Source organism: Telmatherina bonti (assembly GCF_933228915.1).
Source record: "Telmatherina bonti genome assembly, chromosome: 23".
Taxonomy (NCBI): domain Eukaryota; kingdom Metazoa; phylum Chordata; class Actinopteri; order Atheriniformes; family Telmatherinidae; genus Telmatherina; species Telmatherina bonti.
The window spans coordinates 13,607,586-13,627,024 of NC_136632.1; the positions used below are offsets into that span (position 1 = coordinate 13,607,586).

General features: G+C 38.7%; 1 protein-coding gene across 1 annotated transcript; it reads left to right on the top strand.

The window, feature by feature from the left end:
* Nucleotides 1-3,108: 3,108 nt before the first annotated feature.
* ppp1r3aa (protein phosphatase 1, regulatory subunit 3Aa) lies at nucleotides 3,109-15,184 on the top strand. Its single transcript, XM_079262992.1, has 4 exons — nucleotides 3,109-3,960; nucleotides 4,840-4,898; nucleotides 5,004-5,098; nucleotides 5,575-15,184. The coding sequence occupies exons 1-4, from the start codon at nucleotides 3,179-3,181 to the stop codon at nucleotides 8,692-8,694; spliced, it is 4,056 nt and encodes a 1,351-aa protein (XP_079119118.1). The 5' UTR covers nucleotides 3,109-3,178; the 3' UTR covers nucleotides 8,695-15,184.
* The last annotated feature ends 4,255 nt before the right edge of the window (nucleotides 15,185-19,439 follow it).

The following is a 19,439-nucleotide window of genomic DNA, read 5'->3' on the forward strand; positions in this document are numbered from 1 at the left end:
AAGCAAGTATATTTGGGACTAGAAACCCCCCCCCCCCCCCCCCCCCCCCCCCGGGGGAGGCACTTGCTTGTGTGCGGAGGTGTGTATATTATTTTTGGGCGTACTGCGACCCCATGTGACGTCAGGGCCACCTGCTATGTAAATAATTTTTTTAAAAAAAGAAGTAAAACAAAAAAACAAAACAAAAGTTTGTTTCTGTTTTTCAAACGTTTCGCGGTTTGACTTAAAAGTCATGAGCTTGGGAGCTTCCAGGAAAGCTCAGCGATGGAGCAGCGCTGCTTGCCGGGGAATGAGCCTGACAACTTGGAATAACGGAACGGTCCATCCGAGCAGAAGATATCCAAACCATGCGCTTTGCTGCATCTCAGAAACTTGCAGAAAGTCCTCATTTAGTGGCTTTTCACGCAAAATCTTCTCATATTAGGCTTGTGGGAGAGAAAGGAAAAAGTGGGAAATGAATGTGTCTTCCGGAAATTTTATATTTCAACAAGACCATCAACTTACTGCAACAGCTCCCTGTTGCAACCACTGATTCAGATAATTCTGCATGAGAAAGTGGAAGATTTGTCACTTCTTCTGTCTATTGCTCTTCCGAAAACTGACTTTACAAATAATGTGGTGTATCATTTAGAAACAGAAAATATGATCACTCCGAAGTTGTGCCTAAATTTAGTGGTCGCACAAATTCAAATCAAATCAAATTTTACTTCAGCACCTCCGAAAGAAAAAAAAAAGTGCGTTTAACTGCGTAATTATATTTTAACAAGATTATTTTAGGAGCATCTCACTTAATTTAAAGCTTGCAATGAAGCATGCATTAACTTTGATATTTAATTGATACATATGTGCAGCTTTTAGTGTAAATATATTAAAAATGAGACAACGACTTAGTCACCAACAATGACTTGTGAATAAATAGCTCTCGTTTGAAATAAAAGAGTAGATAATTATTTGAACAAATCATTATTATTATTATTACACATACGATCATGTAAGTGTGACGTTGGTCTGTTTATCTGTCATACAGTAAATCCGAGACAAAGTATTTATTGAACAGCAATTAAAATGATTTACTTTACTGTGTGTCGTCTGTCTTTTCCTGTGAAAAAAAAGAGAGAAAAATCCCTGCGACTTTAACAGTCAAGAAATAAATGACCAGATTAGAAGGTAGAGAGGTTAATCTAATCTTTTTCTTTTCTTCTTTTAATGTGAGAAAGAGTTAAGTGATCTGGTCCGATTCAGAATTCTATCAACATTTTTAAATGTTCATTATATTTATATTATTTACAACTGTAACTCTTTTTTTCCCCAAAGCATTAAAGATATGGTCTCTCACAAATGTCCAAAGTTTTATTAAATATATATGTAAAATACATTGTTTTAAAGAAGTGCAATAAAGATGATATGTTTAGCATATTCATGTTGTCTGTGTTAATATTAATAATGTGATGTACAGAAACAGAATCTTCCTTAACAGTGATAATATTACGTATATATTGAAACAGTACATGCATAATGTCATCCAACTGGTTCCACCTACTTGAAAAATATGTGAATTAATTTATTTTATGTTGGATTATTAATTTATAATTATTTTTAGCATGAGTCTGTATTAGAGTGAAGAATATGCTCATAATAAATTCTGACAATCCCAAATTAATTATAATTTCTTAGGCATATTTTCTGTTTTTATTTGCATTGGAAAATTTTAATGGTGTTTTTCTTTTTCTTTTCTTTTTCTTTTTTCTTTTTTTTTTAAATCTGCCAAACAAACAGGGAAAAACTGCACCTGGAAAGATACATTATCAGGAAAGGGAAAAAAAAACAACTACTGTGAAGTTGTGGTGGGGTTATGCTGCCACCTACTGGTTATCTTTGAAAACTTTGCTCAAGGAACTGGAGACAAGCCTTTAAGAAAATATTTGTAAAGTTTTTCCTGTTTACATATTTATTTTCAGTTTTTAAAAAGTCTCTCAGACTTTATTTCAACATTTGGAAGTCACTGTGACAAAAATGTTATTCAAAATTATACATGAATGAAACCTGGTTATTGACAAAGCTAGCATTAGCTCTATTTTGATCACATGGTGCCATCTACTGATGTACTGTAGACACACAAGATTTCAGGTATTTATTTATACATCACAGCACTGGTCTAGTATTTCTTTTTCATTCACAAACTTTTGTGTTTCATGATTAAAAGATGCCATTGCAACACCAGTTACTATGTGACTTGGAGGCCAAACTGCAATTAAAAACCCCAAAGAGAAGTACTTTGGTTTTAAAATGAAGGACAAAGGGTTCTTTGAGGACAAAGCCTCGCTCGCCTACCTGTGAAGGATTATATAACTAACTCTAAAGTCAATTTACAAGATCTGCTAAATTTGGGGGGGTTATAGTTACACTGCTTATCAGGGTAGACCTAAATTAAACTTCCTGTTCAAGGCGGTTTTGTTTAAACACATTCACACACGCTCACACATACTAAAGGGCAGAAATACAAAGTTTAGTATGTTAAGAGAAAGAAAATAATTTTCTTTTCCAAGATGAAGCAAACCTTCCTCTTCTGGTGGTGATCCTAAAACCTCTGCAGAGCAGCATGACAGAAGCCTCACAAACGGCAAAGAAACTAAAATGATTTAATATATAATTGATGGTCGTTCTCTCATTTCCTCCTCTTGACTTGAGGGTCAGTGGTCAGTGTCAGCTACCCAGCAGTGGGGAGGTCGATTAACTCTTAGGAGGGGACACTTCAGCAGGACAGACAACTTGCTGTCTCAGTGACAGAGGATGTCAACGTGGAATATAAAGCATGTGGCCTTGTATTGATGTGTGGTGTGATTTGGATGATTAACAGGCAAAACATTTGCCAGCGAAGTGTGTGTTTTGTTGTTTTTTTTTTATTCATTTATTTAATAGTCAGTTGGCTCAAATATTGTGAGAGGATAACGGAAAGGATAACCAGTCAGGCTTGGTCTAGTTGTGTCCTATTAATAGCCGTGGCTCAAATTCAGTGATCAGCTGTAACCGAACTCCATCTGTCAAGTCACGTCCTCTTCCTGCTCTCCCCTCTACAGTATCAGTGCAGCCAGGCTAGGGGCACTTTGGTCTGTGCCACCCTCCAAGCCAGACAGGCAGCACGACAGGCAAACAGCTGCCTCCCACACCATCACACATTATGGAGGCTTTGTACATCCAGCCTGCAGAAGAGGCAGGGGTGATGATTGAGGAGGAGGAAGAGGAAAAAAGTGGGGAACAGGATGAGGGAGGAATGGAGGCCTCTTCTCCTATGGGCTCCACCACAGACGATGGAGATGATGAGGATTCAGAACCAGAACCCCCACCAGTTGTTCGCAGGAAGGTCTCATTTGCAGATGCCTTTGGCCTGGACTTGGTGTCAGTTAAAGAGTTTGACAACGCTGAAGTGACAGAGTCTGAGATCAGCTGGACCAATGAAAGGCCAGCGACCCATTCATCAGAGGAGTTTTATCTGTCTTGCCTGTTTACATCCCCCATATCCCCAGAGGAGCTGGACCAGAGGCTGCAGACACAGATGGTAGAGCTGGAGAGCATTGAGCTTCTACCTGGAACCACCACCATACGTGGCACCATCAGGGTGGTCAACCTCTGCTACACCAAAAGTGTCTATGCTCGGATAACCATGGATCGATGGAGAAGTTACTTTGATCTTTTGGCCGAATACGTGCCCGGATCGAGTGATAGAAAAACAGATAGGTTTACCTTCAGGTATACTCTAATTCCTCCCTTTGAAAAAGAAGGCACCAGAGTGGAGTTCTGTCTCCGTTATGAAACTACCGTGGGCACATTCTGGGCTAATAACAAGGAAATGAACTATGTGTTGTTCTGCCACCAAAAGGGACACGTGAAGGAGCATGTTCCTCCAACTCAAGAGGAAAACAGCAGCTATAAGAGCAAGAGGAGCTGCCTCAGAACCAACAGGTGAGACAATGTGATGCCAAACCCCTTTTCAAACATGCCTGTGCTGACAAAAGTCACATCATGCCTGTGAGCCAACAGCAGAACACTGTGATCAATATTACTATAAAACAGAGTCTTAGATCCATTAATTCTTTCTTTTCTTGAGCTCCTGGTAAAAAAAAAAAAAAAAAATCAAACAGAAACAGGAGAGGCCTCAAGCTGTAATTTGACACAGTGTGAGTGGTCTATGTACAGTGTGCTGCTCTTCTCATGAGGTGAATTTGAATGCAATAAAACCTGCTAGTTGGACCTTTGTGTGTTTATAAGAAGCTGTCATGTAACTACTCAATAAAGACGGTTTGTCTGCTGGACACATATTGCCCTTTTATGGTCAGATGTCTGCGCAGGGTTCTATGATAGCTCACTGTCGCAAGAAGAGACAGAAATCCTTAAATATGAGTGTTGGTTTCTCATTAATATATGAGTATTTGCAAGATTAAACTTCTTCCAAAGGCTTTCGTGCAGGCACATGTGGACTAGACCCAGTTCTGATGCACATTTACTGCTTAATCCCAGAACTGTTATGGGGAAACTTGAATTGCAGTTGACTAAACATTAATCATTCATATGGTTATTACATGCTGTATGCAGAAATATTTAGACTTAATTGAGCAATAACAATTTTTTAAATATATATATATATATATATATATATATATATATATATATATATATATATATATGTGTGTGTGTAATTTAAAGAAAAATATATGCATAACTTTCAGAAAAAATATAAAACAAACTCAATGCAACAGAATTTAAAGAAGATAAATAATAAAGGTAAGGTAAATTTACTCTGTGTGAGATTCTGTAATTGTGTATTGTTATTTTGAACTGCAGGAATGCAACTACAGAGGAAAAGACCAAGGACACTCTTAACACAAATGCAGTTTCTGCAGGTGTGTTTACAGTACTTGACATTTATGTGGGTGCATAACTGTACTACACGTGTTTAGCCACTCTTATCCATTTTACTTTTGTTGTTTTCTTTTAAACTGTTTTAGACATAGAAGTGCACAAAATAGAAGGAGCTGGCAGAGAGATGGTGGATAACACAGAGATGAAATTGCTGCTTCGTTGTGAAGAACACAAGCCTTGGGTGAGATTGATGTTTTGACTTAAAAAAAAATGCTGCTTGCATGTTGTGTGGCCATAAAACTCCCCTGTTTGTTGTGAGAGTACATAAAGCCTGTTATTTCTGCAAAGACGTGGAAAGGAAGCTAAAGCAGAAATACATGGCATATAATGTGCAGTGCTGAGCAAGACTCAGGAAGAAGGCCAGCTAGCCTGACACTTGAGAAGAGATCTCAAATCACTCATGTGCAAACCACTAAGAATAAATGCAACCTGCTTGTGCACACGCAGCAAAATTTATGATGTGAACATAACTGGGGTTTCACAGCAGTGTTGCAATGCATTGCATCATGACAGTCATGTTACGCATAAATGAATACCGACACAAAAATTCCACGAACCTGATGACATTAGAAGATTAACAACGCATTGTGCAGTTAGCCTCTAGTTATAGTGAAGCAAACACTTGCCCTTACCTTTGACTTCTGGCCTTCTTGACAGGTGGAAAGTGTAAAAATCAGACGCACAGCAACTCGTTTGGCACACATACAGAACTACCTCTCCCAAAAGAGGCAGCAACTTCCAAAGGCATATTCACCTGACTCAGTCTGTGGCCAGAAGGTTCCTCAGCACACGCCAGTTCCATGGGGTGACTCTGCCAGCTTTCTCTATAAATGCCAAAAGACTCAACTGAGCAAGAGTCCGCCGGTACTCACCTACCATCAGATTCCTCTCCTTCCACTGGACTGGAACAACGATACATCGCTGCAATGGGGCACCGCCAGTGTGGGTGACATCTTGACTGGAAGCACTAAAAGGACTTTGTCAAAAGCGTCGAAAGAAAACATACCTTGTGTTAATGATATGTGGGAGACTTTTCGGAAAAGAACAGATGCCAACAATAAAGAAACCTCTGTGAGCGATGCATGGCAGGTTTTTCTTAATGGGCCCAGCTGTAAGGACCACTCTAATGTTCCAGAGTCAGAATGGCTGCAGACAGCGGCATCTGTGTCTCCTTCAAATGATAAGCTGCCCCAAATTCAATGTGCAGCGAGAAGTCAAGACTTTCTAGAACTTCAGGTGGGCAAAGATACACCTACCACCTCACATTCGCACATCTTAGCTGCATGTCAGCTGCTGTCAGATGCTTGCGAAACATCGTCAGCTACCGGTGCCTTGAACACTGAAGATCATCAGGCGGCGGAGGCATGTGTCAGCAGCCCCACAGATGACAACCCATCGGCACAAGATGCTTTCCAAAGGTCACAGACAAACTCTGTAACAGACACTCCACAGGAATTTAGCCTCAAGAGGGCACCGCCTGTGTCCGAGGACACTGTTGATAGTCCTGCCGAGTTTCACAAGCAGGCAGTCTGGGAGCGAGAAAGTGAGGGAATAATAGGAAGAGCAGAAGGAATAGAAGGAGGCAAGCCTTTCATATTGCACACTGCTGACTTGGTAACAAGCTCAGGGGAGTCTGAGACAACAGACATGACAGCAATGCCAGAGTCTCAGAATGCCAGCGCTGCTGATAAAATCTCACAGGGAGCAAGGCAGGATGAGGGTCTTTCTTCCATCGGGAAGAGGGAGGTTACATGTACCACACACAATGCAATAGATGACATGCTGGCATTTAGGGAGACAATCAGGCAGGAGTTAAAGGATAGGGACATGTGTGTCTTTTCTAACTCCAGACAAGAAGTGGAGGAGGGGATCGCGATGAACTATATGGAAAAGAAAGCGTCCACAGGAGAGGAGGTATATAGGCCACAGAGTGAAGAGTGCGAAATATCCCCAAGGTATGCAGATGAATCACAGTGTGAAAAATTCCGGCTGACCCAAAACCGTAAGAATCCATTACAGCTGAGTAAGACTGGTGGAAGTGAAGTAAGACTTGAACACGCAGGTGGATTTGATCCAAATCAAACTTGTGGGAAAGGTTTGGAGCAAAACAGAACAGATGCAGCTGAAGAGAATGAAAAGGTAGCTTCAAGTAACCCAAAAACGGACGCATTAAAAAAGATGACAAGTGGCTCAAGCGATGGAATAAAAGCACCAGCTGAGCAATACAATGATGACAGTTTACAACTGGCTTCATCTGGACAGATGGGAAGGCCATCATTAGATTTGGAACTGTGCGACACAGTCGGAAAAGAGCTTTGCGCTCAGAAAGGGGATGACTTAGTATCGACACATACAGAGCAAAGCTCTGAACCGAAATATGAGAGAGATGAGAAAGTGTTAAATCAGACTGGAAAGGGAAAGAGATTGTCTTGCCGTAAAAACGCAATGGAACCACAGGAAATAAACCCTTCACCACATACAAGACTTACAGTGTTCGCAATGGAAGTCACACCTTGTTCAGCAGATAAATACAATTCAAACCTTTTTAAGGAGGTCAAACAGCAACAAACTCACTCGCAGCAAGACTTGAGGGGTCAAAGAGAGGATGTAAGTAGCGACATGAGCCGAGAAGAAGATATGGGAGAGGAGAATGTCACAAAGAGAGACACTTCAACAGAACACCCACCTGAGACGTCAGAAAGAACAGAGGGAGATATGAGTCAGGTAGATGAGAGGGTGAGTATTGGAGAGTTGAAAATAGAGGCAATGAGGGAGTCGATGGGTAATGTGGAAACCCCCAACGGGGAGAAGGAGAATGCAATGAAAGAAAGAGAGCTGTCAGCAGAAGTTGAGAGCACTCTGTGCGTGGAATACAGAAAACGATCAGAAAGAGCGAAAAACCCTATTAGAGCGGAAAATACGGTGTCACTTGAAATGACAGAGCCGAGATTGGAGCAGAAGTTCGCAAGAAAATTTGGAGACGATTTGGTTAGGAGGATTTGGGAAGAGGTTTTCGTTAGAGGAGTGCAGCCTTCCGGAAGACACACAAATGCCGCAGATGAAACGAGGAACGGGCTGGCAGGCGCTACACAAGACTGCCATCTAATATCGGAGAAAGACTTGAGTGACACTTTTGATTTAGGTGTATTTTCCCTGACAGAATCAGAAACAGGTTCAAACTTAAGTCTCTGTCAAGGCCCAGAGCAAACTTTTGGGATTGAAAGCAACGAGGGCTCTCCAAAAGACAGATGTCAACCACTCGCCTCAACAGAGCAAGCTTCCATTCTTTCTGAATTACATGTTGATCTGGATCCAAGTGCTCGTCTCAGACAAAATATCACCGCCACTTCAGCAGCTCATAGTGGGCAGTCATCTTCTGAATCAGGCCAAGCGCTCAGATTTCCAAAAGATCAGAAAAACTTGTGTCAAATTAAAGAAAGATCGGTCACCCACCAGGAGACGAGTGGTCAAGTGGAAGACCATGTAGCCACTCACAAAGAGAGTGTTCATCAATCGATCCGCCTTCCACACAAACATCTGAGCTCCTCCTCAGAGAAAGCAAAAGAGTCTGAAGCTCTTTTGTGGTGGGCTGTATTACACGGCATCGCCCGCATCACCAGACTTTTAATCTGCACCTTCTTGGTTTGTGGATTCTTTGTCACAGTTTTCCTCTATGATTCCCCAACATTCTGTGCTCTCTACATGATCTCCTTGTGCGCGTGGATGTTAAAGTGGAAGGCAGACCATGTGATGACGGACAAAACGATGGTGGGATAGGCTCAAATTTGGAGAAACGTTGCTGAAGTTGTATTGTGTGGCATTTTCAAAGATTATCAGTATTAAATTTCTTTTTTTTTGTGTGCAACCTGGTGGGATCCCAGGAAGCTTGAATAACTAAACTAATTAGACAAAGTGGTGTGCACTGTTCTGGAAGTGTGTGTGGTTATATGTTTTTATATTTGACTGAGTATGTGAACCAGTGCAATAATCACCAAGCTATTTCTGCTTAGCTTGTGACCTGTGAAGCTAAATTTACACAATAATATCTGTCCAGTTCAACTAGGGAGGGTCTTATGTGGGTCCTTTAATAGTTGATGGTGTACCTGACCTGCAAGTTGGAAAATAATGAATTATGGAGGATTAGGGGAATAAAAATTTGGACTTTACATTTATTTAATTTCAAATTCCTTCAAATAATATTCACTTGCTGTTGAATGTGTGAGTTAACATGATTTCTGAGGAAACACTGATGTCTCGTGTGTATATTTGCTGTGTTTTATGGGCCCAAAACCACTTCACAATGTACCAAATGGAACAGATGACTTCTCTTGATTTTCTTTAATAAAAGAAATTCATGATCATAGAATTTAGAGTGGCGTTTTTAAAAAAAAATTTTTTTGCTTTTACATGAACATGAAGTTTTATTATGCAAATTGATCATCATTCTTTTCTTAAATTCTGTGTAATTTAGCTAAATTTGTTCCATTATCTGTTATACTGTCAAGTCTATTAACTCTTGACAAGCTTGTAGCTTGAAGTCTTTTGAAGGCATTTCTTTAAGTCAATAACGTACTCCTTTTTTTTGCCTCCATCTCCAAGCACCGTCGAGACAAATAGCTTTGATCACCTTATTACAATGATGGAACGCTTTGAGTCCTGCCATTTAAGTGAATGTGATGACATTCCTGAATGGTTGCAGCCTCCCTCTTGCAGGACGATGCATCCCTTTGCATTTGTAAGACTAAGAAACAAGACAAAATAATCAAAATGTCAACCAGATCTATGATGTCCCTTGACCTCAGTCTTATCAAAGGTCTGTGGGTTGTGCTGGAACAAGCTGTCCCCATGCCTTAACAATTCAGGAAAGTTTTGGCGGAACATGAAGAACCTGCACAATGCTACTCTATCTCTTACTGAATGAACTAAGGACAGGAGTATGAGTCTTGCATGTACAAGTGCACAAATCAGTAGCCTAACCTAAAGAATGGTACATATGATGCATGATGCTAATAAATACACTGTAACTTTTTACCACTTTGAAATGTGTTTTACAATGCGTGCACTTCTCAACTATGCAGACATTGTGGTAGTTTTCATTTAGGCAATGAACCACCACAGAGCTTTGAGCTCTGGTAAGGCTGTTGGTTAGTATTTTGAGTGACACTGCAGTTCAGTAGAAGTTACTTGATCCTGTCTGGGGTATGTTGACCTTTTGTAAGCTGGCTCTGGTTTGATGCTGGCACTTTTAGCTAACTGGCAAAAAGCCAGTGTTGGCACAGTGGAGGGCTTGCTATTCATGGGGCGCTGCTCTGAGGAGGCACAGTACAAAGCTGGCAGATTCATTACAGTGTGCGTGGACAAAAAAACATTGCAGTGATGAGAAGAAACCGAGAAACCTGGGAGGAATCTTAACGAACTTGGGTTACGCAGAGGTGTGAGGCTACTTGCTGTATTACTGACAAAATCACGACGTGTAAGGGTTATAGATTAATCAATGCCGCTTGCGGCAGAAAGAGAATGCTGCACTCATACAAATGAAGATGGCAGGAGGAGAAAAGAGTTCATTGTCACTGCGTAATTCTGTCGCTTTGGTTGGTAAATCCTTACATATTATTAACACCAGTTAATTTATTTTTTGTTTGCATCCACATGTTAAAACTTGATTTGGACTCTTTATTTTTTTTTTAAATGGAGAAAAACAAACTAGGATAACCTTTAATTAATCTTATTACATAAGATTACTGAGGGCCCCTGAGGTAGACGTGGATAACTGACTCTCTGGATCACACCCTGAACCTTGTGATACAGGACTAAAATGAGAGCTTGTCATCATGTGTCATCATTGCCTTCGTCCTCTCAGATTACACAGTGCATACAGGATTATATTTGTGGGGTCTCGGTAACCAGTATGCTTATGAGGTCTCACAGTTTTGTGAGGACTGCAGCGCTGGGGTTTTTTTGTAGGAATTAATACTTGGTTTTGGGAATTTGGTTACGATCAAATCAAAATAGAGGTTAGGAGTAAAGTTATGGTGGTTAAGTGTAGGTTAATAGGTTGAGAAATGCTTTGGATCAATGGGGAGGTGATCCCATAAACATAGTAAGTCTAGTGTGTGTGTGTGTGTGTGTGAGTTTATATTAATTCCTGTGTACGTGTGAATGTGAGGATCAGAGAGCAAGGAGGCAACCTATAATCATAAGGAATGCAATATCATGTGAGGTAGGAAATGCCACACTCCTTCTGAGTGCAGCCTCAGTTAACACAGCTGAATTAAGACGTTACAACCACACTTTTTTTTTTCCCATTTAGCTGTCAGGAAATCCTTTGTATAAAAAAAAAACCCAAACAAAACACAAAGCAGGAACCAAACACAAAAGTAAACCAAATAACTTAGCATGTCTTAACAATTTAACTTATTCTCTAACATCACAAAGTTATTTAAAATTTTACGAAAAGAAACGAATCCATCTTGTCATAATATGGTTGGAAACTTTTAATCAAAATGTGCAGTGGAGGAAAAAAATAAAACAAAACAAAAATAGAGCAGTGATTTTCTGAACAACCAGATGCAATGCTGCAGTTTCTCCAGGAGATGTCAGTGTAGCTCCACATCTCACAGATCATATTTTCAGTTTGCAACCAAGATATTTTAGTTGAAACTGAAAGAAACAGACAAATTACACAAATGTATACTATATAATAATTGCACAACATCCTTAAAGACCCATCTGAGCTCATGATGAGCATGATTGTAACGCAAGTTGTTGGATGCAGAATTTAAACAATCTCGTGAGCAACAAAACAACAAATCTATTGTCTCCCATTGGCAAAATCACTTTGCAGTGAAGTGCACTGGCGGGGACAAGAGGGTGTATGAGGACAGGAAGTGTGAGTGAAAGAACAAAATAAGGCAGTGCTGTGTTGAGCGGCCTGAGGGGACCAGAGGCACTCTACCGACAGATTGGAGACCTGACAGACCGCATCGTCTGCACACTCCTCTGTTTTGAGAACAACTTTTTTATTTATTGTTTTCTCCAGTCCATCATTGCAGCCCTCTCGTGCACTGCTTCCTCAGCCTTCAGTCTTACCAGTATCAAACGCCTAAGATCCTAGCCCCCTCCCCGCTTTCTCTCAGTTTATCACTGAATTCATATTGTTAGTTTAAAACCAAAATCTCATATTTTAAGGTTTTATAGACAATAAACCTGAGTCAGTCAACAAAAACAGAAGAGTAGAGGTGGACTGATATCACAATTTAGTCAAAATATGACTTAAGTGCTCATGCTGAGGCTAACGATAGACTGTCCCTGCCACCCCTTTCCTCAGCCTTGCCTCTTTCTCTGTCTATTCTCAGCATGTCGACATTCCCAGATGTCTGCAGGCTCTTGCATCACTAAGACAGCCAGGCTTTCTGCCATTGCTACTTGGTCTTTAAAAGTTGATGCATGTGGGGGACGCAGTCACTCTCTATTCATTTGTGATTTCTGTACACTGACTAATTCATCTGAGACAGCTGGCATAAGACTGTAGGCTCCTTCTTAATGATTTTGCATGGCAGTCGTGACTCATGAACAAAAAATGGTCCATCCACAATTTGGCAGGTCAGTGGTTTGATCCATGGCTCTCCCAGTTAAGCATCCATAGCTAGAATTGTTCAGATGCTAAAAATAATAGAGCGCAGGCATGTACATAATCATTGCTATTGAAATTGTGGGAATAGCAAGTAGAGAGGGTCACGTTTTATCTGTTCTAAACCAGCAATCTCAAACTGTGGTCCTCACTGCACCAAAATACCTGATTCAAATTTAATCATTCATACAACTTGTTGTTAGGTTCTGTGTGTTGAAGCAGGGAAATGTCTAACCTGGCCCTGGAGCACCAGAGTGTGTCATATTGGTTAAAACTGTGGAACCATCTTTATCCTGATTAATGCCGCGTGCCTCACTGGAACATGCTACTGTTGTGACTGTCTTTCAACAATCCCAGAGCTTCCAGTCATATCTGTAATTAACAATAGATTTTATCTAGACGGGAAAATAATGTGCTGTATTTTGTCAAACGGTACTTAGATGTTATGATTAAAAACACATCTACAACAGCTGAGTCATAGTTTTAAATTTTTTTTTTATGTCTTTTTTTTTTTTTTTTTTTTACATTTCACATAAAGTCATGTTGTAAGATATTATAAAGTTTTTTTTATTTTTTATTGAGTTTTATTTTTTTATCATACATGTCCAAACTGGACACTTAACATGAAAAAAAAAAAAAAAAAAACACTTAACAGGGGATGCCTATAAATTTGTTTTATAATTGATAAGTTAATAAGTTAAAGGCAAGTCATCAAAATTAATGAATACTTAGCTGCTGCAGTTACTGTACATTTTTTTTATGAGTGGATTTAGGAAATTCTAAATGCATCATTTTCATTTTAAGGTTTTAAGATACAGTACATGAAGAACTATTGTGGAATTTGTTATGAAATAGATTTCAAATGTCTCTCTTTAGCATTTAAAGTCATATATCTCATATTTTACATGTCAGTTATACTATACCAAACAGTGTATCTGATACAAAAGTCATTCTTCATTTGCTCACATTTGTAACACAAAGTATGACAGCCTGGTTTGTCATCTGTGATTTTGTTTTTTTTTTGTTATCACGACGAGGTGGACTGAGGAAAGATGGAGAAGGAAGATGAGCAGAAAAAGTGGAGGTGCAGATATATCACACAAAAGGACTGCTGTATTAGCATCAGCCTCCTATTAGTCACAGTTTATGCTCTTAATATGGAGTAATGAAAAGAAATTTAGAAGGAAATAGACGACGTGATGGCACAGGGTGAACAGTTTGGGAGAACTACTAAATAGGATGAAAAGGAATTAGACAACATTAAATGCTATTTGTGTGAGGATTCCCATATGTTACAAAATGAACCCCACAGATGATGAAGAAATATTATGGTTGATGCTGTGAATGTTCTACATGAAACTCTGGAAAAGCAACAGTGGATTCCTCATGCTGTTGGGGTGATGTTTATTTTCTTAGTTTAGTTAAATGACCTGGTTTTGTTGGAAAATGCCACAAGTGTCGGGTGAAGTGGTTTGTTCAGATTAACATTTTTTTGCAGTACAGAATGAATCATAGTGACTTGTGCCTCACTGCAACTCATCCACTCATACAAAGAGACGTGTATTCCTGAGAAAATGTCCCCATGGCATTCCCTCCTGAACTTGGCAGAAAAACCAGTTCTTTGTTCTCTGCCAGCAAGCGACCAGCCACTAAATGTTCTTTGTTGTCGATTTGAAGCGCCAGATATCCATGTTTTTCTGAAAAGTAAACAAATAAACAAAAAAGTTTATGCTTGTCAATTTATGACTGACTGACCCTTTAGAAAAGGATTAATTTCACAATTTAAGTTTATTTTTTTGCCGTTTACCAAGGCATAACAGACCACATATCTACTGGCAGTCCAATTTCTAGATAGCCTCAGACACCAAGAACATGGATATGAACTTTATTATTCTTTATTTAATTTCTTTAGATGTTATGGGTTTTTTGTTTTTCTGAAAATATTTTCAGTGCTTACAAATTAATTAATGGTGATGACATATTTGTAAGACAGTATATCATTAGATTGATGTCCACCTGTTAGGGCTGGATGAAGCCCTAACAGGAAGTAGCAGACAGCAGCCTGGTGGAAGAAATAATGTTTGTTTGGGAAACCAAGAATCAGCGGTAACCAACAACAACAAAAACCCACAAAACCTGAGTCTAAAGTTGTAGGAATGCAGCAGCGCAAACACATGCTTGGAGAAGATGTTTTTGTCAGGAAATTAAGTTCTTCTGAAAAAGGAATGTCACAAAAAAAAGCAGATATTATTAATATATAAAACTGATACTTCAGTACTTGCTGCTACAGGCAGGATAACAACATGGCTGTAGATGCAATCTGCAGACTGGGTCTTAAGTACAGAGGCTGAATTAGACAGCAACTGGTGGGTTGAATTTTATCACTTCCATAATGGAATGAAATCAATCTAAATTAGACCAAGTAATTTTTGCATAAAGTTGCTAAGAAACAGATGAATAGGCAGGCAAAAATATATGGAGGTGAAAAAAAAAAAATCCAAAAGAACAACAGAAACCTCTGATCACACAACCTCCTCTTGTTTTTCTTCTGTGATTTGTGATGGACTACCTTTGAAAGTAATGTTCATAATTTGGCAATTATGATAGACAAGGTTTAACGGCTGAACTTTGAACATGTATTGTGATAAGTAACTGTTTACTCTTTGTCAATGGAATTAAAGAATAAGAAGTCAGTTCTCAAAGTTGCACTTTTCTGTTTGTGGAATGTCATCCAAGTAAAGTAGTTCAGTATATATATATATATATATATATATATATATATATATATATATATATATATATATATATATATATATATATATATATATATATATATATTTTTTTTTTTTTTTTATCCAGATAAAGATACAAAATCCATTGTTGCTATTTAATCCAGTACAAACTACAGGAATCCTACTGGATAATAAACATGATAATAATGACAATAACAATAAACTGATGGACAAACTGTGCTTTTTGATTACTTTTTACACTCTAAGAAAAATATCTATAAGCATTCAGTTCTGCATGCCCCCTTTAAAAAGCTTAGCAAGCTCCATACAACACTGATGAGGATTTTGTGCCACATCTTTATCGAATAACTTCATAATTAGCTGGGCTTTCGCTGACTGTTGTATTATTTTTCCTAAAGTTTGACAGTTTGACATTTTGCTGAGGCAAAGTGTCAAAGGGAACTCTTCAAATGAAAATCAGGGAAGCTAAAAAGCCAAGATGTCAATTCTGAATTGTCATTCTCCGAACAACAAAACTTTAACATTTAATTAATTTCTGTCAAGTCAATTTATGGCGGGTTTAATTAAATTAAACTAAACGTGTGAAAGAGCTATTTATATAATTTATGTGATTGGATAAAGATGGTGAAACATACAGTGCAAAAGGGTTAAGAAAAGCTTTAGTGATGACTGGGCACTCTGAGTATGTGGTAGTCAGAAGACAAGTAGTTGGCTTAATGAAAGCCCTCAGTAAATCTATTGTCAATGCCATTTAGAGCATTGGCCTGACCTAAATGTCAGAACAACTCTCTTTCTCACTTTGTTTATTTGGATCCTTTCCATTCCATATGTGATGTTGGTCTGAAAAAAAGGGTTAAATAACCCAGACTAAGCTCATAATTACAAAAGTCTTCATGCTTCTGAAACATCAACAAGATGTGAAAGAGCTGTCAAAGCTGTCTTGCTTGTTGTTTCATCTCTTGAAAGCAGGTGTAACTCCTCATATTCTTGATACAAAACCTGTGAAATCAAGACAACATTATTAATTGATTAGAGTTAATATTTCATGATCTCAAAAACAAAAAAAAAGCAAAACAAAAATCAACCAAGAAATGAAAGCATTTTTCTATTTCCCAGGTCACAGTCCATATTATATAAGGTCACTATTTGCTGTATGACAAGATAACTGGAAGAACCACAGTTTACTGATGTTGCTGCCTGTCCCTTAAAGAAGAGAGGAATTTTGAGGCCAAGGCTTTTGGACAGCAGGGACAGATTTGTCTGTGATTCAGTGAGTCTGCAGCCAAGGTAAACTGTGTCATGCTTTTGCACCAGCCTACTGTAAGATTGTGAGTGTTTTGTGCGTCTGTGCATGTATTTGAGAAGCTTCATTTCCATGTGTTCACGCCCACATTGATGCCGCTGAGTGTGTGGGTGGGAGCATGGGTGTGCGAAATGTCACAGAACAACGTAGAAAATGTGTACTTGGATGCATGTGTGAAAGTGCATGTGCACTCTCCTACATGGTTATATACATGCAGTTAGGATTGCACCATATCAAGGAGAAACATATTGTTGGCTGCCAGGCTCACAAAAATGGATTTCATCTGAGAGCTTTCTCACTTTTTGCTATTCTTTTTAAGTGAAAGGTCATACAAAGAGCAGGGTGGAATTTTTACTCCTTTAGGTCAACTTTGATCTTTTTGTTCATTTCAACTTTTGTTTTTTGTCTGTTTTGACAGATTTTATTCTACACACTTTACTTTTTCATATCCGCAACTAGAAAAAGCATTTCTTGCAGAATTGAATCACAGCATTGATATACCAACTCAAAAGACAGAAATCAAACTCAAATCAAATACACACACACACACACACACACACACACACACACATATAATGTGTGTGTGTATATATATATATATATATATATATATATATATATATACATATACATAATACACCTTAATTTTAAGGAGTTAATGGATGTCACTCAAAACACAAGACAGAAGGAAGAAGAGGCAGAAACTTAGGATGACCTTCCTGCTGGTGCTCTTGTGGTCACTGCCCAACCCAAGCTAACAAAAAAAAACATGTTCATATTTCCACAAATCTCTGTTATTAAGTTGGAAGATCAAGTAAGCATAAAATACAAAGAAACAACAACCTTTGGAGAAAACACCAAACCAGAACCTGTTTAAACTTGAAAAGTTAAGTCACTCTCATACTCTCTCACATTGCTGATACAGATTATTTAATTCAAACAAACTTATTATACTCATCTCCAGGACTATAACTTAATTATTGAAGTACTTTATGTTTACACAAAAGTGTGACTTTCACCCCTGTAGAATCAATGATTTGGAGTAGGTATTTTGGGTAATTCAACTGACAGACAAGGCATCCTGTCTATCTTTAGGCTTTATGCTAAAAGGTGGAATTAGCTTAAGCATGAAGGAGCCAGGAATGTAAGATTTAATAACAAAGAGGAGGAAGTACCAAATAGAATGTAAAAATGAGGAAACATACATGGATGCGACATGCAACGTATGCAACCAGATGGTTTTTAGGTTTTATTTCACTTGAAAATAAAGCGGAACTTTACTTTCCCTAAGCATACCAAATATAAAAATAATAAACATTTAATCCACAATAGGGCCCAATCTATACTTCGTATAGCTCGGACCCTAAATAAGCAGCAATGGCACCAACACAGAGACAAGAAAATGCGAATCGAAAAAGGAATAATGTCCTGGAATAACATTACTAGTATATTGTTCTGTCAACTGTAGGGACACTTCTATTCATCAAAATCTTTTTAAATCCAATGGAAAACTTGTTCCAAACTTTTAACTAATTTAAGTATAACCTTGGGAACAAATACGCGTAATACATTGTTTATAAACTGCACAAGGTATTGTGGGAGTAACTGGGTATTTGCATATGCATTAGGGCAGGGGTACCTAAGTCCAGTCCTCAAGATCTACTATCATGCAACTTTCATACATCTCTCTTCCAGCAAACCTGAATCAATCAGCTGATTTCCCTCATCTGCATGTCAGTCAGCTTTGCAGAGGCCAGGTAGCAAGCCACTCATCTGATTCAGGTGTGTAGGAGAAGGCTGGCATCTAGGTGCTGAAAGATAGTTATTTATGAGGACAGGACTTGGACACCCCTGCATTAGAGGGTGGTACTGTGGTGAAAGTCCACAGCCAGCCTACAGGGGCAAACCACTGCAACTGCCACTGCAGGATCTGCCAATGTGGTCAGAGTGGTCGGCTTTTGGCTGTCTTTGGATGTCGGTGCCTTGTTTTTATTTTGTCTCAAGTATACAAGTCCTTCACATTGATAGAAGTGTCTGAAAACAGCACATGCATTCCTTTGCATTCTGCATTAACATTAAAACAATGAATGGATTTCAGAATGAACACTTTTGTATGAACGGACACACACTGACCTGGATAAGCTTGCCACAAGCAACTTTGTTTAAAAAAAGACTATAACATATCTTTTTTACATACATGCAGCTCTGAGCCTGTGCTGTGTAGCAGCTCATCTTGAAGGAAAAAAGGGAATGGCAAAGCTCAATTTTTACCTTTTCAAGCCACTTTTGATATTTGTTTTTTTGAGGTTTGCTACATTCATTTGCATACTCATAAATATGCATATTGCATAGGTATCATCTTCTTAAAGTACAGTACACAGTATCAAATGTTATGCAGTAGAGTATGTCAGATATACATCATGTATATGATATGAGCATATTTTACAGTGAAAAGATCTCTGTACCATAAAAATACACTGAACATCAAATCTCTCTGTTCTGGCTTTGTATACAGAATGGCTGCAGCTAGAATGAGTGGGTGGCATTTATGCACTGCGTAGCTGTGCAATGACACTGTGTAACTGAGTAAAGTATCATTTAAGGGCCTTCTCACAGCACTTTGTGAGGTCTTGACCTATTCTAATAAATACTGTCTGCACCATGAGAATTTTCCTGTATAATTGGCAGCTGATCTTGTCTTGTGCAGCTTCCATCAATTTAACATCCTGTACACACCGCACTTCTAAATGTTACTGATGACTTACATACATGCTACATTTCCCTTTTCACCCCAGTTGCTGCTATTTGAAGAAGTAGGTGTACAGTCTATCTATCT

Coding starts and splice junctions, on each gene's coding strand:
- ppp1r3aa (XM_079262992.1), top strand. CDS start 3,179: ATGGAGGCTTTGTACATCCAGCCTGCAGAAGAGGCAGGGGTGATGATT. Junction 4,899..5,003: donor CACAAATGCAGTTTCTGCAG/GTGTGTTTACAG, acceptor AAACTGTTTTAG/ACATAGAAGTGCACAAAATA. Junction 5,099..5,574: donor GTGAAGAACACAAGCCTTGG/GTGAGATTGATG, acceptor CCTTCTTGACAG/GTGGAAAGTGTAAAAATCAG.